At 40.7% G+C, this 22936-nt stretch overlaps 1 protein-coding gene and 1 pseudogene across 2 annotated transcripts in view; both read right to left on the bottom strand.

Annotated features, from left to right (window-relative positions):
- MEGF10 (multiple EGF like domains 10) overlaps positions 1 to 22936 on the bottom strand; it is a 211988-nt gene that overhangs the window by 52276 nt on the left and 136776 nt on the right. For both annotated transcript variants that reach the window (XM_035014032.1, XM_035014033.1), the window contains 3 exons: positions 10309 to 10555; positions 8453 to 8573; positions 3953 to 4089 (listed from right to left, as the gene is read on the bottom strand). In XM_035014032.1, coding sequence (XP_034869923.1) covers positions 3953 to 4089; positions 8453 to 8573; positions 10309 to 10555 — 505 coding nt within the window. The remainder of the gene's footprint in view (positions 1 to 3952; positions 4090 to 8452; positions 8574 to 10308; positions 10556 to 22936) is intronic.
- On the bottom strand, positions 20164 to 20327 carry LOC118017260 (annotated as a pseudogene).

Raw genomic sequence — 22936 nt, 5'->3', positions numbered from 1 at the left:
CTGGACCCCAAAGGCCTGAGCAATTCCATGGCAACCCATTAGCATGAAGAACACTCTGTTAACCCCTTCAGAGGAATTTCTGTGAGGCTCTGGAAACCACCCTCTCTTCCCTCTTGCTTGACCGTGCCACATTACATTTCCCCACCACAATGTCCTCTCAACCTTTCCACAAACCCCCAAGACTGTTATTTGGGCATCCCATGAGCTGCTCTGCCTGCCTACAAGGTGTCTGTTTTGTTTGTCCTGTCTTCACTCTGGCTGGGAGGGCCGTCCCCACATCCTGGGAATGCTTTGCTCGTAGCTGCCTGGGGTGCTACCTGCTCCCTCAGGGAGCAGTGCTCTGGTCTAACCTCAGGGATCGAGTTCCGCTGACTTCTCAAAACAGGGAAACGCCAAGACCCCAGGCCCTCAAAGCTGCCTTCACCACACCTCCTGCCACAAACTGCCCCATAGCTACTCATTTTTCCCTATCGTAGTGATGAATGTGCATGTTGTCAGTGTGTGCGTGTGTGTGTTTGTGTGTGTCTAGAACCCAGATGGGGATGGTATAATTGAAAACAGAAATCATGTCGTCGGTTCACTGGCAAAACAATTGTTATCAGAACAACGACTCAAGAAGAAGTTTCCTCTTCACTTCCCTGTGTCTTTCTCTGGCTCCTTGCCCTCCTTGCCTTAATCTGAAATTCACCTGGAAATCAGCTGTTACTCTCCTTCCCTGCATTCTAAATCCGGTAAGTATAAGCTTGCCTTACATGTTTGTTGTTTTCTGTGTTGCCTCAAGTTTGAGACTTAAACTGTGAGAGGACAAGAAAAACAATTATACATCTGATCCTCGAATAACACAGGTTTGGACTGTACAAGGCCACTTGCATGCAGACTTTTTTTGATACATGCGGTACTGTGAATATATTTTGTCTTCCTTATGATTCTCTTAACATTTTCTTTTCTCCAGCTCACTTTATTGTAAGAATACAGTATATAATACATATCACATACAAAATATGTGCTAATTGACTGTCTATATTATCAGGAAGGCTTCCTAAACAGTTTTGGGGAGACAAAGTTACCTGTGGTTTTTGACTACATGGGGGGTCAGTGCCCCAAACCCCTGAGTTTTTCAAGGGTCAACTGTATTTAATTTTTTAGTGCCCTGAAATATTAGACAAAGCTATTATTTGGGATTCTGCTTGGTCCCATGCCTCTCCTTTCCCGACCCATCTTTCTAAATAAAATAGTAAGTCCAGAACTCATCTAACAACATCTATCCAAAACACAACCATAACCCAGGATGTAGGTCACAAAAACTTTCTGAGAAGCCCTATATTACAAAAACCAAGCTCTGAAGGGTGTTGATAATTTGTAACACCAAAAAATTAAATGTAAAATATATAACTATATTAACAAAAGATGAAATGCCTTTTAATGAAGTTAAACAGATACTACTAACAGAAGTTCCTAAAAACAGGGATTTTAGGGGCGCCTGGGTGGCTCAGTCGTTAAGCATCTGCCTTCGGCTCGGGTCATGATCCCGGGGTCCTGGGATCGAGCCCCACATCGGCTCCCTGCTCTGCGGGGTTCCTGCTTCTCCCTCTCCCACTCCCCCTGCTTGTGTTCCCTCTCTCTCTGTCAGGTGAATAAATAAAATCTTTAAAAAAAAAAAAAACAGGGATTTTAAAAAGCACTTAAGCACAAAGAAGTTTACTAAAAACCAGTAACAAACATGAAACTACACTGAAACCATTTTCAATAAAATTAAGAACAAGACAGAATTTCTGCTTTAACCTCTATTTGTCTGCACTGATTTAAAGACTTAAATTAATGCAATCATTTCAAGAAATGAGATGATCATTACAAATATTGAAAAGTATAGGCAATATCTTTTTTTTTGTAAATGATGAAATAACTTTGGTATTTGCTAAAAATAACATTAGAATTAATTTAAAATTTTGGTAGAGAGGCTAAATAAAAAACACTCACAGTCAAGTTTTTCTTTATCTTGAAATAGCCAATTAGAAACAGAAATGAGATTTTCCAAAAAATACAAATGACTGAGAAATCAATTTAACAAGAAATCCTAAGTTGGGATGGGGAGGAAGGTTGAAGAAATTCTTAGGTCATGGGTCTCACTAAAAATTAATGATAACTAATTTTTATTCAGTTCCTAGACATCACTAAAATTGATAATCGCTGGTATTTACACAGTTCAGGGAAATCACTCAACTCTAATAAGAATTAATGTTTGTAAGCTTCCACACTGTTATAACTGCTTTAATATACGTATTCAATCCTGATAACAACCCCAAAGGAGAGTAGAATTATTATTTGAATATTACCAATAAGGATGTATCTAAGGACACAGGTTCCACAAATCTTTGTTTTGAGCCAGTATAGTCCCCTACCTCTCCAGTCTTTTTTCTTTAATTTTACACACACAGCCACTAAGCTGGGTTATCTGTTCTTTCAGGATGTAAGAAATGAAAGAGCAAATCAGAAGGTGTAAGGTGAGCAAAGCTGTCTGGGGTAACACTTTACTATCTAATACGAAAAATGACAGAGGGTGAAGAGTCACGTGAGCACAGCCATGCATTCGCTCTTATTTCATGTGGGACCAATGAGCCCTAGAAATCCCATCGGATCTTCTTTGGTCACTACTGCACGGGAAAATGACTAATATTCTTCTCTTTTTTTTTTAATTAAAAAAAATTTTTTTAAAGATTTTTATTTATTTATTTGAGAGAGAATGAGAGAGAGAGCACATGAGAGGGGGGAGGGTCAGAGGGAGGAGCAGACTCCCTGCAGAGCGGGGAGCCCGATGCGGGACTCGATCCCGGGACCCCAGGATCATGACCTGAGCCAAAGGCAGTCGCTTAACCAACTGAGCCACCCAGGTGCCCAAAATTTAAAAAAAATTTTATTATGTTATGTTAATCACCACACATTACATCATTAGTTTTAGATGTAATGTTCCATGATTCATTGTTTGCATATAACACCCAGTGCTCCATGCAAACGTGCCCTCTTTAATACCCATCACCAGGCTAACCCATCCTCTCACCCCCTCCCCTCTAGAACCCTCAGTTTGTTTCTCAGAATCCATAGTCTCTCATGGTTCGTCTCCCCCACCAATTTCCCCCCCTTCATTTTACCCTTCCTACTATCTTCTTCTTCTTTTTTAAATTTTATTATGTTATGTTAGTCACCATATAGTACATCATTAGTTTTTGATATAATGTTCCATGATTCATTGTTTGCATATAACACCCAGTGCTCCATGCAGAATGTGCCCTCTTTAATACCCATCACCGGGCTAACCCATCCCCCCACCCCTCTCCCCTCTAGAACCCTCCGTTTGTTTCTCAGAGTCCATAGTCTCTCCTGGTTTGTCTCCGCCTCCTATTCCCACCCCCTTCATTTTACCCTTCCTATTATCTTCTTTTTTTTAAACATATAATGTATTATTTGTTTCAGAGGTACAGGTCTGTGATTCAACAGTCTTGCACAATTCACGGCGCTCTTAATAGACTACTGAATCCTAAGACGGTAACTTCATGCCCCACATACTCGCTAAAGATAACGAGGTAACCAGGTACACATCCACTTCTGAAATCTATCAAAAAATGTTTAAAATAGAAAAAGTTTTGCTCTTTGAAATGGCTGTCCAACCACTGGACTGTTGAGCCTGACATATTCGACATGGATTCTGGATAGCTGATATTTTATTTATTTTTTTGAAGGCTTTCTGTGTATCTTCAATTTACCCTTGCTGTCTGTGGCTCCCTTTCTACACACTGAGTTGGAAAATAACCTGTGAAACACACTGATACTTTATAGATGCCTCTGGAGTGTTACAGAATAGTCACAGACATGTGGTAGCAAAGGTGTTCCCTGGGCTCTTCGAGCTTTCCTTTCATGCCATTACAAGCAGTCAGATAAAGACGAGACTCTCCCTTACCGTTCCCCTGTGTATCCGGGACTGCAGTGACATTGGCCTGTGGCAGCATCACACGTCCCTCCATTATGGCACTGACATTCTTGTGAACAGTTCTTTCCGAAGCGACCCTCGGGGCAAGGCTGACCACACACTGTGCCCTGCATTCAAAGAGACTTGGAAAATTACATGGGCCTCCAGCCAGGGAAGGGCCAAGGGAGGAGGGAAAGAAGAGAGGACACAGAAAGGGAGGAAGGTATAGGGGAACAGGGCTGCAAGAGCATTAGATGAAGGGGATCTTAGAACACATGCACTCCGTTCATCATCTTAAAAATGTTAGAAATTTTAAATGGACTTATTTACTTGGAAAGCCTGTATCTCAAGATACGTTCAAAGATGGCAGAATAATCTTAAGAAATACCCATATTAAAAAACTGAAGTTTAAGGGGTGCCTGGGTGGCTCAGTTGGTTAAGCGACTGCCTTCGGCTCAGGTCATGATCCTGGAGTCCCTGGATCGAGTCCCGCATCGGGCTCCCTGCTCGGCGGGGAGTCTGCTTCTCCCTCTGACCCTCCCCCCTCTCCTGTGCTCTCTCTCATTCTCTCTCTCAAATAAATAAAATCTTTAAAAAAAAAAAACTGAAGTTTAAGATAAAGTTACACGAAATTATTATGGTAACCTGAGGAATTTATAAATCCTCCTAAGTGTTCTTCCGTGTGTCCTTACATGTACAATAAGCCAACAATACTTATTGAACATCCATTACAGAAATGGCAACATCTGGTGCAAATGGAATATCCAAATGCTTTACCATATGTTCTAAAGAAAATATACATTATCATTGGTTTTATTTCTTATAAGGCATAATGGAGCATGAGATGGAAATTTTGTGTACCTGAATTAACAGTAACATCACATAAGACAGTAGTCCTGTAAGAATGAACCTAGATATTTTATTTCAGAAGAAAAACACTTTTATTTTCAGCAGGTTGAACAAATATTGCTGGGCCAAGATCAATAGGAAAGCTTATTTCTTGGGAAGAAAAATCAAGAGAGTAACTTGGACATGTCTCCTCACCCTAGAGGCTGCCCATCTTGTCAGGCACTGTCATTATATTTATTCCAATCCTATGTTTATAAGAATAAGTACCAATAAGTCAATGAAATACTCTATGATTTTCTACTTCACTTGGCTATATAACTTGGGCTTGTAGTTTATCATCTGTTTATTGGAGTTATTGTTAGCACAAACAACATATCCCAAATAACAGGGATTTTTAAACTGTTTTTTTAACTGTTGCAAGCTGTTGCTTTGTCCTCCTTCTCTCTAAAAAAAGGCAGACTGTGGGCACTCTGAAATTGGAGGCTAGCGAACACCAGATGGTTTTGTAAATGTTTATTCTGGATAGCATAAGAAAATACATTTCCTCTAACTCCTGGCTACCCACAAAGGCAGTTGGTGTGCTAATTAAGTCTCCTCTGGTGGTTTCTAGCTATCTACAAACAGGGAAAGTTCTTCCACAGACTCTTGGAACCTAAAAAGCCTTTGAGAGATGATTCAAATCAATGCCTCACTGAAAATCATCTATGTGTCAGGCATATAGAGCTAAGCTCTGAGAATCAAAGATAAGGTCACAACCTTTAATTTGTTCACAATGTGGTGGGGGAAATAGATGCAAAAATAGCTCTAATCCCTCCATTCTAGTACAACTACCAAGATGCCTGAAAAAATAGTATGCCAAGGGTCAATTTGTGGTAAGCAGGAGTTCGGGTGGAAAATTCGTATTCTCTCCGGGACTGACTCTAGCCACATTTATAATGGTCCCACATCAGCTTCAGAGATGCTGTTGAAATATTGTTTATGAATGAAGATGAATGTGAGCAAATAGCTTTAAATAAGACATTGTTCTTATGAGTTGAAATACATGTGTGTGTATGTGTAAAAGGAATATATATTCATCTTTGAAAAGCACCTAGAGAGACAGCACAAATAGAATGCTGTAGAAAGAAGTATAAGTTAGAAGCTAAGCTATGCAGATTGAGAAATGACCTGAAGCATTCAATAAGAAACTTCTGTTAAGGTAGGGGGCCCAGAGTATAGAGAAAGTGGTGGAGGGGAGGCTCCACTTGGCTGATGGATCCTTCCACCCAGTTGCTGGAACTCATGATCCAAACCTGTGATTGCCACTATCCTACATCATAACCACCCCAATCAAGAAGAAACCTTCAGTCTCAAGATGAGGCAACTCTACCGACAATGTCTATACAACAGTACTAAGAGTGGAATGCCTACAGCTCTTCATCCAAACAACATGGAGCTCTCTGGATACTCTGGACACTCTGATGCCCCAACAAAATCCTTCCCTTGCCAAGGACCAAACAATGGCCAACATGGCAAAAGGCTGCACACAAGAAATGAAGAAGAGAAGGAGTCAAAGATAATTCACTATTTCAAGCAACTAAGAAAGAAATGCTGGTTTTAACTAAGATTTTTAAAAATCCAAAAAGGAGTACCTTAAGAGAAGCTTGGGTGTATGACAAGTTTGCTTCTGTTAACACTGACTTTGATGGGCTTGCATTCCTCAACAGCTCCCTTGTTCACCCCCTCATGAGGCACTCAATAAAAGGCCCCCTCACTCTGACTCCATTGCTTCATGGAGTTTCTCCAGGCTCTGCCTCTCGAGCCAGATCTTGTCTCATCTGCTTACCTTTCTAACTCTCACCTTGGGTCTGATATTTCTTTTCTACTTGTCTCTGTGGCCTTCACATCTTGAGTTCTCCCTTTCTTCCCATGATTCTCACTGGGAAATGGACTCCAGTTCTCCTTTGCTTCAGGACTACAACAAGGACATTAGCAGACCCAGTCCATCCCAGAGCTGGCTCCTAAGGCTCCAGCTTGGGTGTAGCCCCATCAGAGGGTGGCTTCATGTCTACAGGTCATGTAGGATGAGAGTCTAACAGGATATTGACAAATACATGTCTGGGCTCAGGTGAGGGAAGGCCAAGATTTAGAAAAATCACAGGATGACCATTAAAGCCATGGATCTGGGTGAGATTTCCAGACTGGATTTATAGTGAGAAAAGAGAAGAAGAATAAGACTGAAACCTAGGAAATACTGTAATAAAGCAGTATGTAGAAGGGGGTTAGGAAAAGAGATCTTCAGTAACACAGGTAGAGGGTTAGCAGAGACATGGACAAAAAGATTATGAAAGAGGGAGGTGGATGAGCAATGGGGTCGTATGCTTTGGTGAAATCAAGCAGCATGAGAACAGAAGGGTCATTACTGGATTTGGTAATTAGGAAGTCTGTTATGATCCTACAAACTCAGCTTCACTACAGCTCCTGGAGATAGCAGGTGATAGTGAAGTAAATTGCTCTCTTAAATTTTATTTGTTAATGAAGGAAACAGACATTGGTCATTCACTTTTGTGCCTTTAAGCACATGTACGTACAAACCAATGGTTTGTCCCAGGTTTCGGAGAAATCTGGTTAGCAAACGAGCTTTGACATTGAGTGTGTCACGTAACACCAAGCCTGTGACATACTACATGAAGAAAGTGTGACATGGTCAAAGTTTGGGAAATGTGGTGAGTTACAGCTCCTCTTGGATTTTCACACTAAACGCTTTGAGAAGCTCTGCAATATTCGGTAAATGGGTTCACCTCAATGTGTCTCTGGATGTACATGACCAGATAATTTTCACACAACACTTATTCTGTTGAGAATAATGTTCTCAAAGAACAATAGTGATCTGTGGAACTTAATTATATAAACAATATAATTATAGACATATTTCACTTTATTCTGCTTTGCTTTATTGTGTTTCACAGATATATTGTTTTTTAAATAAATTGAAGGTCTGTGACAATCCTGCATTGAGCATGTCCAGTAGTGCCATTTTTCTAACAACATTTATTCCTTTCATGTATCTGAGTCGTATTTTGGTAATCCTTGTGATATTTGCAAAGCATCTTCACTATTACTATGTTCGTTGTGATCTCTGATGTTAACACTGTAATTGTTTTAGTATGTACACTGGTTTTTTAGACATAATGTCATTATACTCTTCATAGACTACAGTACAGTATAAAACAACGTTTATGTGTAGGAGGAAACCAAAAAATTCATTTGACTCACTTTATTGTGATATTCACTTTATGGCAGAGCTCTGGAACCAAACCCAAAGTATCTCCGAGGTACACCTATATTTAGAAACTTCCAGTATTTGACAGCATTGTCTGTCATACATGTGATGAGGTATTTCCCTTTTTTTTTTTCCTGAGGGAAAGTGCAGGACAGATGGCCACTATGTTTTCCATGAGGACCCTTAGTGCACGTCAAGATTTAATTGCCTTCTGCCTGAAGATGGACTGAAGGACACCAGCTTTGAAAACGGTCAGCCACCTCCAATTTTGCAATCTTTAACCATCAGTGTAACTTTCCTTTGTGCTAAAGTCTTCCAAGTGTGTTTTCACTTGAGCATCCTGGAATAGGTGACTTTGGGAGGGGAGGAAGGGAGCTTACCAGCCAGCCGGCAGGACAAGAGCATTCTCCAGTGACGTGATGACAGACTCCTCCATTTTGACAGGGACATCTCTGCTCGCACTGTGGACCATGCTTGCCAGGGGGACAAAGATCCTCACAGCTGAGGAGTTGATGTGTGACAAAGGATATCGTTATTTACCCAGCCACACGACCCTCAGGTTCACAGACACAACAGCACTCAGGGCCCTAAAACAGACAGCTTTCTCTGCTCAACATTCTTGATTTCATTAACATCAAAGCATTAGTCACATTGGCTAGAAAGGTCTTTGAGCCGGCGCCTGGGTGGCTCAGTTGGTTAAGCAACTGCCTTTGGCTCAGGTCATGATCCTGGAGTCCCGGGATCGAGTCCCACATTGGGCTCCCTGCTCAGTGGGGAGCCTGCTTCTCCCTCTGACCCTCCCCCCTCTCATGTGCTCTCTCTCTCATTCTCTCTGTCTCAAATAAATAAATAAAATCTTTAAAAAAAAAAAAAAAAAGAAAGGTCTTTGAGGGGTGGTCTAGATCTTTCCTTTCTTTTGGGGTATTTTCTAATGAAACTATTTCAATTTGAAGAGAATGTGTCCTATCTGAGAGCACCAAGGATGATTCTTCTCAGCCAAACACTCCTTGGTGACAGGAATTTTCCATGTAACTATTATAAAGCTCCTGTGTTACGTCTGAAGTCTGCTTTTGCTGGTGGGTTTCTTCCAGCCTCAGAGGAGACTGAAACGTTTGCACATCCCCTGCTTTGTACACATATTCTTCATAAACAATTTTCAACATTCTCTTCTTGACGCTCATCATTTTCCATGCCCTTAGCCCCCAGCCTTTTCCTATGAATGAACCTTCTTCTCTAAGCCTTTAATTGTCTTGTTTGTGCTCCCGTAAAACTGCTCCAAGTTTTCCAAAGCCCTATTCAATTGTGGCCTTGATAAAAACCCATAAAAGCAATATTAACAATTAAGTAGTTTGAGATGACCATTCATTCTTCTGAAAATGAGGGCTTTCTAGGCTAATGCAGTTTTTTTTTTTTTTTAGCTCTACTTTATAGCTGTTAATACTGTTGGCAGGAAGTATTTACTTAATCAGCCGCATTTTTTCAAGTTTTAGTTCTGTGATTTACAAGTGTAATTTTCTCAGTAAGGGAACAAGATTTTTCTATTTCCTTTTTTTTTTTTTTTTTTGGCAAATTCTGCCTCTTACTCTGTTTGCTAAGACAAGCCAACTGAACAATGTCCTTCACACAAAATAAAGTAGTGGAGGTTAAGAAGTTGCTTCAGTTGTATCCAGAAAGAATTAAACTATCTGCGTGCACATATCCTACACAGATGTGATACATTTCTTTTACCTTCCCAAAGCAACGTATGTATCCACAGTCATTAAATAACCCAGTTAACCTTTTACCACGGACTGTCTCTAACATCTTCCTTTTTTTCTTTTTTGTATGACACTGAACCCACCCAGCTTTATCCAGCTAAATAGTCACCACACAGAGCAGAACAACATGGACCATTAACAATAAATGCAACTGTGGGGCAACTGAAGCAGAACATCAAATCTGCCCCCACAACCCCCCAGTATTAGCACTCAATGCAACAGTCTGGTCCTCTCTATCCCTGCCCTGCTCAAAGGAAAGCATGGAAGCTGGACCTTAGACTCCGGCTGGAGTCTGAGGTTCAAGAGCCAAAGAGCAGGACCATCTCGGGGCTGTCACTGCTGATCTCCCCGCTCTGTGCCCAGAGCCCCGGCCTTTCAGTGACTTCAGGCAGCAATAGGAACAGGAATATGATGGGGGCAGCAACATGAATGGAGAAGGTGAGCGGACGTTGCCCGCTGCTCAGCAGCATGTCACTTACAAGGCTCCAGTGTAGCCTGGTGGACAGCGGCATCCCCCCGTGATGTGGTCGCAGGTGGCTCCATTCTGACACTGGCATCTCTGGTGACAGTCATTACCGTAGGTGCCCTGCTCACAGCGGTCCTCGCAACGCCAGCCCCGGAAGCCTGCGGCGCAGTGGCAAGCCCCCGTGATGGGGTTGCACAGAGCCCCATTTTTGCATTGGCATCGGCTGCTGCAGTGGGGTCCCCAGTGATCACCATCACAGGCTGAAAGGGGGAGAAACAATAGGGGACATCAGAGTAGGGATGTGGGCAATGGCAAGCTCTTCAGAACCAGCTTTCCTCTGCTCTTGACAAGAAGGGCTTGATGATCCCGTCATCACCATTCCGTAGCTGGACAGCAGGGCTCTGCACCAGCCCAGGACAATGCCTCATAAACGTGATCAGCACTAAATGGGCCACTGTCAGTCATTCCATTGCTGAAGCAGGGCCACATTTTCCAGCTTCATGCCTTTGCTTAGCCTGTTTTCTGCCCCTGGAGTGTTGAGTCTGATGTGGCTATGGGAGGATGTAAGTAGTGCAGGGGGAGAGGGAGGCCAGATCCCCAGAAGGGAAGGTTCAGCTCAGGCACAGGCTTTAATGCACACTGAGGAGTTGGATTGCATCTTGAATGCAAGGTGAATAAGGAATTGATCGTAAAGGATTTTAAACAGTGAGAGACACTGTTTAAAATCTGAGGCTACAGTCTGAGGAAGGGGCAGGAAGGAGCTCACAATGAGAGGCAGGGGGACAGGGCAAGAAGAATGGCAGCAGATCAGGAAGTAAGTGAGATTCAGGGATCTGGCCTCTGGGCAGTGATGGTGAAGACCAAGAGGGGTCCGACAGGCTGACCTACTGTGAAGCGGATGGACCCTGCTATAGGTCTAGGCCAGAGCAATCCAAAGCAAAAGTGCTGATCTGCTTTCAAGGTATCAGTCAAAGATGCATGGATTGGGAGGTAATCAGAAAAGACGGAAAGTAAGTGAGTCGAACCCGAAACTCACTGACTTCCTTAAAAAATAAGACAAACATGAAACTGAAAATGGACAGCAAAGAAAAAACGACACTAGGCATGATTTCAGGGGTGTGAGATCCAGCCCTGTGTGGGGCTCTGCCCTTCCTCTCCCTCTCCCTCGCTGCTCCCCCTCACCCCTCCCACTAACTGGCTCACACATGCAGGAACTCAAGCACTCTCTCTCCTCCCAAAACAAAACAAACAAACGAAAAAACCGACAACAAGCATATGAAACCAGTAAGACAGTAACAGAAAACAGCACTGGAGAGACAGATTTAAAAGTATAGTTCCAAAGAAAAGGAAGAGTGGGTGTAATTCAAGTTGATGAGCAGGAAGAGGGGAGCAGGAAAGGAAAAATCCTCAATCCCAAACATTCTAAAAATTATAAAGGGTGATGATAAGCAAAACCAACTCTTAATATTCATTGCCTAGCCAGCTGCATATTTATTTATTAATTAGATGCTATAAAAATCACTAGGGAAGATGCACTCTGCCTGGAGCTCTTAGGATAAACTGCTTTTATGATTTAAAAACCAGTTTCACGTCATAAAAATTCAGTAACTTCAACAGATCTAGGATAAACTGTTGAAAAAAAAGAAAAAAGAAACAAAACCAGGCACACAGCAAACAACTTATTAGACATGCAGGATTCATCTTCCAACAGTAGAACCTACCTTCCATTTCATAATATCAAAAGGTTTAAATGAATAATTTTGTTTTTAATCAGTATGGCTTTGTTCTCATTAGTACTTTAATAAACATACTTTAACACAATTAAAAACAATGAGAGGATTATGGAACCTAAAGCAGATGAAGAAAACAATTACCTAAGAACTCACAATCTTCTTTCACAGAATAAGATTAGGTAGTAGTTTGAGATTTAAGCCTAATTGTTATTCATATAGTTGCTTCTTTATTGCCTACGGATATGGTCAAAGAATTTTTTTTCAATTACAACTCTTCCAGTCTAGGATCTATTCTTTAAAAATAAAAACTTATACTGTATGCTTCTTTAAATGCCCTCAGGTAACCCAGGTAGAGAAGAATTTCTCCTGTTTTAAGGTACACCCAAGTAAGTTACATAGTCCTTTGTAACTTGTTCCCTGGTTCATCAAGCCTAAGAGTAAGGAAAATCTTCATTCCATGTAAGCCAAATCCGTTATCTTAGAATCTGATCCTTTTTTCTCCTGTGCTCATCATGGTATATCTGATGTGGTTCATCACTGTTGTCTGTACTGTAAGTGATCTTATTCCTGAAACGTGACTGCATTCTTGACCCTGCTCTTTGCAGGCTAAATACTCCAACACTCAATATTTTTACTTAATTTTTAAAAGTCTGTTCAATTTCACTTGTTTTCTTTGCTGAACCCTCCCTAAAGTTTTCATATTCCTCTCAACTTCTGGGAACCTCAGATACTGAATGAAATATTCATTTTTTTCTTAATGTATCATGGAAGATTAACTGATCAACACAAAACACAATCCTAGCTAATAAAACTACCTTGATAAGGACATCCAGATTGTGTCAGAAGCATTTAGAAAGCAACAACCATGATGGATTAGAGTTCTTTTTCCCCACTGTGACACTGGGATAAGGGTGGGCTAGAGCACACACATTTTATAGAATATGTTTTACAACATCAGGAAAGTGGTAGGAAGAAGTCAAGGTACTGAGGGGACAGAACTGGTCTCTCTTCTTCCTGTGCCAAATTTCCACATTGCATTCAACAATTTCTCTCTCAGAAGAGCATTCAGGCAGAGACCACTTCTATTTTTGGGGGGTGAGATAAATGCAAAAGACAAAAAAACCAAAAACCCTTAAGACGCCTCCTCATGACAGAAACAAGTTCATAGCAGAAATTGATAACTCTTGGCATCAAAGAAAGCGTTTCAGGCTTTTAAGGAAATATTATCATGCCGACATGGTTAATTTCCTGGTTCTATCTAAGCACTGTGGCATGCTTTGAAGTGACAGCGTCTCTCCTTGGGGCTGTGTTTCCCTAACATGCCACTGATACATGGGCCTCACAATGTGAATACTGGGCATCAACATAAGTTGTGCTGAGGGAAAAATCCACATACAAAAGTGTACAGACAAATAAGCAGGAAGTAGAACAAGTGGGACACGGAAGCCTGGCTTGAATTTAGGCATCACTGGGACTTCCTTTCCTTTCTTCTTTGTCATATTTAACTACTGCAACACATCCATTTTTATAGCTTATCACACAAAAGCCTGATTTCTCCAAACACAAGGGTATGTTGACCATCTAGACTAGAGGCAGAATTTGTTCCTTTTGAACACCAAATTTGACCAGTTATCCTGAATTCATGTACTGTGATTGGAAAGACAGTTTGGAGACTCTGAAGTCAAATCATTTCACAACTTTTACTTAATACCTCACTCTAATCTCAAGGGGCAACTGGTTCACTCCTGAAGAAAAAGTGACTGGGTTGGTTACTGTCACTGACAACTTAAAAAAAAAAAAGTAATTAACATTAATATGGCAGTAGCTGGAATACTCTAATAGGAAAGGGTATAGGAACCAACTTTTGTTTCAGATGAAACTGAAAAGAACCCTAATGCTCATAAGGAACTCATTTTCACCTTCTGGTTTCATTTCTTGTTGAGATGTGTTAACAGCTAGAAATGGGCTCTAGACACAGTATACCCAGATTCATGCAGCTCTTTCAGGGGGCAGCTTAATGAGGGTCTCAGGCAGCACAGATAGAGTGCCCTAATAAGCTCTCACAAGACGATGGAAATAAAAGGAAGGTTAAACTACTGTGTAATATCAGAAGTATAGAGTCCATGCTCCAACCGTCAGTGACAACTACTGGAGCATTGGATCCTCGCAAGACAATGAGCTCACCCTTACAGCTACAACTTCCAGGGACACCAGGAACCACAGGTTACATCTATGGGCTGAGTACTGAAATTCATTCAATTTATATCTCTCAAGGGCCCGCCATGTGCCAACCATAGTACTAGGCTTAGAGTTCAAAGGAGAATGGTAGAACGCCTGCTTCTAGAAGCTTATAGGTCATCGGCAGAGGCCTTAAGTTATTAGACAATAAAATACCCTGCGATAAGCAGTAGGGTAAGGGTATGGACAGTATGACAGAAAATACAGGGAGGACCCCTAACCAGTGTTGCTGAATTATGAAAGGCTCTCCAGCTAAAATGATGTCTAGGCTGAGACCTAAAGACAGAGTGTGCCCTATTTAGGTAAAGGGTGGAGGATTTGTATATAGAAAGAGGGGAAATGGAAAGCGGAGGGGGGAACCTGCAGGAGGTACTATATTCAGAGAGAATGATACATAAAACAGTCACAAGGCTTTGAAATAGCAAATGCCCATGAATGCCTTCTTCTATTGCATCATGGCCACTATCATCTTCCTGTGCACAACAAAAGAAGGAAGTATAGAAATAAGTAGACATGGAGAGATGCCCTCTCCCTCCATCAGTTCTCCCCAGTCTTCCAAGCTCAGCCCAGAGCTTCTCTGTCCCTCAGGTACATTTTTTTTCCAGACCCAATCTGAGATGCTTTCTGAAAAAGACATCAGTATATATTTTCCATGAAACTCATCTTTTTTTATATATATTTGCTTTGTTCCCTATCAAATAAACTTGAATTTACAGGTGTTAAGACACACTGACAGCCTTTCTTGATCTCAATCATTGTCGACAGAAGCTTTCACCCCATGTCATGGCAGCCACCCAGTAGACTCTGATGGTTAGAAGCGTTCTGATTTCAGGGATATTAAACTGGGAAAAAACTGTGCACCCTCAGTCAGGAAGTAGGGTACCAACAATGATGAGCCTGATATTTACAGGGATGGTGATAACCTCTCTCTTTTCATGAAAACCAGGACTTTGATGCTCATCTATGGGAGAGCAGATTACCACGTCTGTTTTAGACCTTAATCTGGAATGGATTATCAAAAGCTCTTTAGTCATAAATTCCTCTTCAGAAATTTTTCCAACACAAATAAACATATGGGTGTAAACACAGTAACAATTCACAATAGTTCACTCATTAAAAATATTTACAATGTGCCCATAGACACCCATCTAAGCCTGGAGATAGATGAACTCTCGCAATGGCCCTGTGAAGTAGGTACTATGGTAGTCCCTATTTTATGGATGAAGAAACGGAGATCCAGGTGGCTTTTGCTAAAGGTACATGGGCAGTAAGCAGTGAAGCCAGACCTCCTGTCTTCAGTCTGTTTTTTAAACCACTATATTTTACTCCCTCCAAAGCTATCATGATGTTTATCCCAGTACTGTTGATAGTAACAAAATTGACAAAATCTAATTTTCTAGTAATAGAAGATAGGTAAAAAGGATTGGTATAATCATGTAATGGAATATTATGCATCAACTAAAAGTGATATTAGAGAAGAATATTTAATGAACTTGAAAGACGTTAACAATATCTTAATTACAAAAAGTAGATTAAAAATGATAGGCAGGGTGCCTGGGTGGCTCAGTTGGTTGGGCGACTGCCTTCGGCTCGGGTCATGATCCTGGAGTCCTGGGATCAAGTCCCGCATCGGGTTCCCTGCTCAGCAGGGGGTCTGCTTCTCCCTCTGCCCTCTTCCCTCTCGTGCTGTCTCTCATTCTCTCTCTCTCAAATAAATAAATAAAATCTTAAAAAAAAATGATAGGCACCACACGATCCAATTTTAGTGATATATTAGAATGAACCAGATGAAACTGCTATTGACTTAGGTTTAAAAGAGGCCAAATATCAGCAACTGTATATGGCTGAACCTAATATCTGGGAAGGAGGGGAGAAGAGAGAGCACGACAAAAACAGAAAGAGGCAGACAGACAGACAGACATATTGAAAGGCTCTATGGTCAATGGTACCATTAGGAATCTCTGGGTCTTAAGAATATGCTCGATTTTTCTTTTGCTCATTTAGATCAACCAGCTTTTCTAAATTTTTTGCAATCATTGGATATCCTTTGGCAATAAGAGAAGAGCATGCAGAAAAATGGTTTTTTTTTTTAAATGGTTTGATCTGCTGAGCATTTCTATTGTGCCAGGTTCTGTGATCCATGCTTTAGACACCTCTTTCTAGTCATCACAGCAATTACAACAAGGTTGGTAACATTATCGCATTCAGCACACAGAGGATGTTTAGGATGAGACCATTTAGGTAAAATGTCCCCAAACACCTGGCTGGTAAGTGGTAGCATCAGTATTCAAACCCAAGAATTTCTGTGAACAAAAGTCCAAGCTTTTTTCATGTGGCCATCTGGCTCCTAAAGGAGTGAAATTATATGTTTTGGTCAAACAGAATGTCCCATGATTTCATCAGATATGATCCTCTGAGGCAGAGCAGCAAATGATAAGACCTGTCCCTGAGCAAGCCTATGGGGTCAGCCAATGACTCAATATTTAGGGGCACTGAAAATAGGAAATCACCTCAGTCATGAGGACATAGGGCATTTCTTGAAGAGAAAATAAAATGAAGATGTCAGATCTGAAGAGCTTCCATGAGTTGATAATGACTGTATGCAAACAAAAAAGCCAATAAACTCACTGTGAAAACAGCAATGATGTCATTAGCTTTAGGAGCACACCGAACTGAACACTAGACCCACGTGGCACATGGCCAGAGTCCAAGGTCTGTTTGGTGAATGAATGAAAATGATCATGAATGCAGAGCACTATAACTAACTTTCCCAAGCAAACAAACCTGTTCAACCACTTTAACACTTCTAGGAACACTCTCCTCTCCTGACCCACTTTAAACCCTCAGTCCAATTTCCCATTCAAAGGATGGGAAGAGAGTGAAGGGGTTGTAAGACACATCAAGTTGCAAACACGATTTTCTTCAAATATCACCAGAACTCAATGAGATAGCTATAATCATTCCACCATTTCGTGGGCAAAATGGACTCAGTTGATAATTTGCTAAGTCACTTACCATTCAAGTGGCAAATGCAAGTGAATCACCCAAACCTGTCAATGCCTCTAAAGTTGTGATCTTGCCCTGCCCCCCCAAAATGGTAGACCATCCCAAGCAACTCATGCCCTTCAATTACATTCACTGCAGCTCCCTGACTTTCAAAGGAGAACATTCTAAGACAAAAGTATCACAGGTGTTTGAAAAATAAATTTTTTTTGCCTAAAAGTGGTATTTCTCAGGCTTTAAAGTGCTAACAGCAGCGTCATCAGAATGGTTTTGATATGGAATGTCTCCACAGGTCCACAGACACACACACGCTGAGAAAAACAAGGCATCGGAACAAATGAACAAATGGCAGATAGTTTAGTAAATCTTGTGCCTTTGTGTAGAGGAAGAATAAGAAAAGGAGCACAATGAGAGATAAACAGAAATGCCAAATTGAGAGATGCTCTGGAGGAAAGAACAAGGGCACATTAATACATTGCCTCAACCTAAACACTCCTCAACAACAACAACAAAAAGGAAAGGATGAAGTCATTTTTCCCTTAGATTAAGGAGTAACGTTTACCATCAAGTTCACCTTGTTACAAAAGTCATCAATCACTAGCTGGCTCAAGGAAGGGTATAATCATTTAGCATCAGACAGACCTGGACCCTAGCTGACCTGTCACTTCATAGCCATGGAACCTTGAGCAAGTCCCCAACCTTGGTTACACTTAATCTTCTCTTTGCCACATAGGAATGGTTGAACATACTAATCACACAAAAAGTACTTGTTCGTATGTGTGACACAACACATATCAAGTGTACCAGAAATTTTATTCTGGCACAGTAGAACATCCCACCCCAGGAAAAAAGAACACCCTAGAAAGACATCCTTCAGCTGTACATAAAGCAAGAATGACAGGCCTGTTGCTGGTTTGTATTATTTGTTTGTCTTGCATGAATCATTCATGACAAAAAGGACACTTTGGTTCTCACAATGTGAGTTTCAAAAACAAATTGCCCACTAACTCCCTAAAGAAAAAAACAAGCTCTGGTATCATCCCTTTCAACCGTTTCCATAAAGCCAACTGGAAAAAGCTCAGGCCCACAGTGAAACCCAGTTGTTATGTCACATCCTATTCTTAATTGCCAACTAAGAACTGGATTTAGAAATTTCCCCTGCTTGCAGATGATCAGTGTGTCCAGAGGAGTAGGCTTGTGCATGGAGCCCAGAAATGTAAAAGGAGGAATTTAGGAAAAAACGCATGAACTTCTTAGTAATCCTCCCGTTAGCATGAAGAAATAGGTGGTCATAAATAAAATCTGGGGAATCTTGCCATATTAGTAGGCATCCACCCCACAGATTTGATTTTACTTCAGCTTATCTATGCCCACTAAGACAACAGAAGCAAGCTTCAAATGCACTTTGAACTTTAAGACGCTTTTCTAAAGCAACTGGCTCTAAATTACAGAGAACCAATTCTGTTGTACTTGTGTTAGGTCCAAAGAAATCCTAGATGAAATGAGCAGTCCATGTTTGGTTGTCATTTTATTTTGGTTTTGTTGGTCTTGGTTTAATATCTCTAGCGTCTGAGGAGTCAAACTCTAGAATTACATGGGGTTCCAGAAGCTTGCGGATACATCTCTACCAAACACTTACAGCAGGATAGCACTGAATCTTGGAACTCAGCTTTATCAGAGGGAAAGTGATGTCAGCTTATAATACATAACTACCCTCACCAGGGTTGCTGTTCAAAGTAACTAAGACTCTTTAAGCGTCCTTAACATTTAAATGTCAAGTACCTGTTAGGATACAGCAGTCAGCCACACTGACTTGAAAATAGATTTTTTGTGCCGTTTTGCTGTAATGTTCGCCATTGGCTTTAAACATAGGAAAATTTGGGACCACGAAAGAAATTAATAGGGATGGAAATTCAGCCCTTCATATTCTAATATACAGACAAAGCATAAGTAAGTCACTTTCAGGAAAATCTCTCTACAGAATGAGTATCTTTCAGAAGGGACCAAAATAATCTTCCACAGTCTCAAAGGATAGAAAAACATGGCTCTTCTTGAAATATACACCCTTTCTTCCTAAGCTTTGGTGCCCTCAGGGTCTTTTATCTCCCTGTGATTTCATTCCTTGTGCTTCAGGCTAACAAGGCGTTGGTGTGTCATTCCCTTTGTTAATGTAGAAGAAAAGATCCTCATTCAAAACATCAAGTGCTTTAAAAATAAAACAACTTTGTAAAGCTTCTCCATCCATGAAGAAGAACAATAAAAATGTATTTTCCAGATCCCCTGAAAGCACTAAAACCTCATGTCCTTCAAATGTCAAAAACCCCACTGGAGAGTTGACAGAGTGCCAACAGTCACTGTGGACAACCACCCAGCACTGTTGATAGTAATATTATTCAGTGGCTAAGAGAAAACCTTTATTCTTCTTTAAAAAAAAAAAAAATGTTTGTTAAATGAATTTTCAAAGCATGAAATGTCATTTTAGAACCTCAGCGTATGCTTATCTCAAATTATGAAGCAGAAAAAAGGGCGTGAAATGTTTATTCTTTAATGTGTCTAAATATAAATGTTGATGTCTCTCAATGAGAGCCTATTGATGACCCTATTCACAGGGCGGGAAAATCTCAAGGATATACATTGTAGGCTGAGATTAAGTAAAGGATTTAGGGGGATTACATTTATTCGCTGACGTCAAAAGAATAATAAGAACCGGGAGCCACTGCGGGGTGTCCTGCTTTATCAAGTCTTGTCATGTTTTCGTTCTTTGGCTCATGTATATTTTCATTTTTTTTTTAAAGATTTTATTTATTTATTTGAGAGAGAGAATGAGAGAGAGAGAGAGAGCATGAGAGGGGGGAGGGTCAGAGGGAGAAGCAGACTCCCTGCCGAGCAGGGAGCCCCATGCGGGACTTGATCCCAGGACTCCAGGATCATGACCTGAGCCGAAGGCAGTCGCCTAACCGACTGAGCCACCCAGGCACCCCTCATGTATATTTTCAATTAGCAATAATCGCGCCTCGGATAAACCTCATTGGCTATGATACTGCCACTGCGCAAAGCTGGCTCATGTAAATTTTCATTAAGAATGTATTTAGCATTCTATGGTTACTAAGTTCAGTTTGTTGAGCATATACTACTTACTTGCTCCTGCCTCACATGATCTACAGCCAGATTTCTTTCTCTCCCAGGAGAGACTGGTCCACGGTGAGACGCATCACAAAGCACCGTGCTAAGCGTTGCAGTACACAGGATGCTCGAGGGACACAGAGGGTCTCTGTTAAGTGCGCTACACCTTTGGGCAGAGGAGAGAAGGGACGGGGAGAAGGCGAGGTGTGGCTTCAGCTGAGCATCGCAGGCTAAGTACTCGGGACCACCACTGTGCAACTAATTATCTTCATTCTGGACGTGGGGGGCCAGAGGGAGGAAGCCTTAAATGTTTGCACAGTAAAGAAACTAGGCCCCCAAACCCTCCATGCTACTTGGATGGTCTGAAAAATTGAATACAGGTTTCCTGAAAAAAAGTTTTTTTTAACTATAGGAGACTACAAGTAATACCATAACGAAGGCCCGTGTACACACAACTTAGAATTAACTGTTGTAAACACTGCATCACCATTGCTTCATCATTTGATGCAAGAAATAAAACCTGCCAGATAAGTCCCCTGTGTCTTCTTGTGCCTGGCTCCCAGCTCTTTCCCTCACTCCTTCCTCAGAGGTAACCACCATCATGATTTTAATGTGCATCCTTCTAGCCAGTGTGTATCCAGAAATAATACATTGTATCATTTTACGTATTCATTAGTTTAACATAAAATGTGTCTGTCACTGTGCATCTTGCTTTTCCGCCCAATATTATGATATTGAGATCTATTACTATTGCTACATCTGCTAATATAGTGGAATATTATGTATCAATTTAGAGGCATGAATGGCTACACAGCATTCCTCTATTAACAGTCTCTAATAAATTTCTCTTTTCCCTTATTCATGGCCACTTTCAGTTGTTGCCAAATTTCCACTTGTACAAAGATGCAAAGAATATATCCCCCAGTACCTGAAAGCAAAGGTTTCTGCAAGGTATATGGACAAATTATAAAGAAGTAGAAGAAAAATTACTGGATCACATGGTGTATGCAAATTAAAATTTTACTCTATAGAGACAGGCAAATTGCTCTCTGACGTTACTCTGCCAATTTACCCTCATGAGAGCAGTGTATGGAACCTTCCTTTCACATCCTTGCCAATACGTGGGATTGTCAGAGTTCTTCACTTTTGCCAGTGTGATGGCAAAAAATGACATCTTGTTCATTCAGTATGCATGTCACTGATTATTACAAAGAGAAGTATATTCTCATATGCTTATCAGTCCATCAGGTTTCCTTACCTCTAAATTATTTTATTGCATCCTTTGCCTATTCTAAAGTTGAGGGGTTTTTTTTTCTTATTGATTTATGGAAATTCTTTATGAATTCTATATACTAATCACTTGTTTTATATATTGCAAAAATCTTTTCCCATTCTTGTTTCTCTTTTAACTTGACTTACGATATCTTCTGTCTTGAAGTTTTTAACTTTGATGTGATCTACTTATTTTAAGCACTGATTTATAACATGGATAAATCTGATTTACATAATATTAATTTTATAACACAAGGTTTTTTTTTTTAAGTGGCTGCTTTTCTTTAATGAACAAAACTTCACAGTTATATACCAACATCCAGTTCAAATCAGTTCCATTAAAATTTAAACTTTGGCAGTTACTTCCACTAGTTCTTTGTAACAGTAGTGAGTTGAAACATTAGGTTTTCATGGAATTTTAAGATGATCCCCTCATTTATGGTCCAAGAGCTAGGCTCTTGCAACCTCACTCTATTGGAATAGTCTTTATCATTTTATTACTTTCTACACTTTTTTAGTTTTATACATGGCAAACATGATTAATTTGCTCCAGTATACAGGTACAAATAGGGGTTTGAAATTTTAAAAATCACTGAGGTTTTTCAGATACCTGGGTGGCTCAGTTGGTTAAGCGTCTGACTTCAGCTCATGTCAGGATCCCAGGGTCCTGGGAATGAGCCCCACGTCAGGCTCTCTGCTCAGTGGGGAGCCTGCTTCTCCCTCTGCGCCCCCCTGCTCCTACTCTCTCTCTCTCAAATAAATAGAATCTTTGAAAGAAGAAAAAAATAATAATAAAAATCGCTGGGGCGCCTGGGTGGCTCAGTTGGTTAAGCGACTGCCTTCGGCTCAGGTCATGATCCTGGAGTCCCAGGATCGAGTCCTGCATCGGGCTCCCTGCTCAGCAGGGAGTCTGCTTCTCCCTCTGACCCTCCCCCCTCTCATGCTCTCTCTCTATCATTCTTTCTCTCTCAATAAATAAATAAAAATCTTTAAAAAAATCGCTGAGGTTGTTAACAAATTAAAAGATATTTTGACCGAAGAAGGAAAAACAGTGATTAGCCCTTTTTCTTGTGTGCCCTGAAGAAACTTTCAAGTGTTTTAAAAAATTCTCTGATACATTCACAAACATAAGAAATCAGATATAACCATGAAAGATACTGGACTGTATAATATACCATCCCACTTAATTTCATCCAATTAACAACATATGATGAAATGTCTGTAGCTCTACTAAAATCAGGTATTTTACAGGTCACATAACAAATGAGCCTC

This window comes from Mirounga leonina, unplaced genomic scaffold (genome assembly GCF_011800145.1).
Source record: "Mirounga leonina isolate KUSES-001 unplaced genomic scaffold, KU_Mleo_1.0 Mir_168, whole genome shotgun sequence".
NCBI lineage: Eukaryota > Metazoa > Chordata > Mammalia > Carnivora > Phocidae > Mirounga > Mirounga leonina.
The sequence above is the reverse complement of the archived record's forward strand: the minus strand, read 5'-3'. Positions and strand labels throughout refer to the sequence as shown.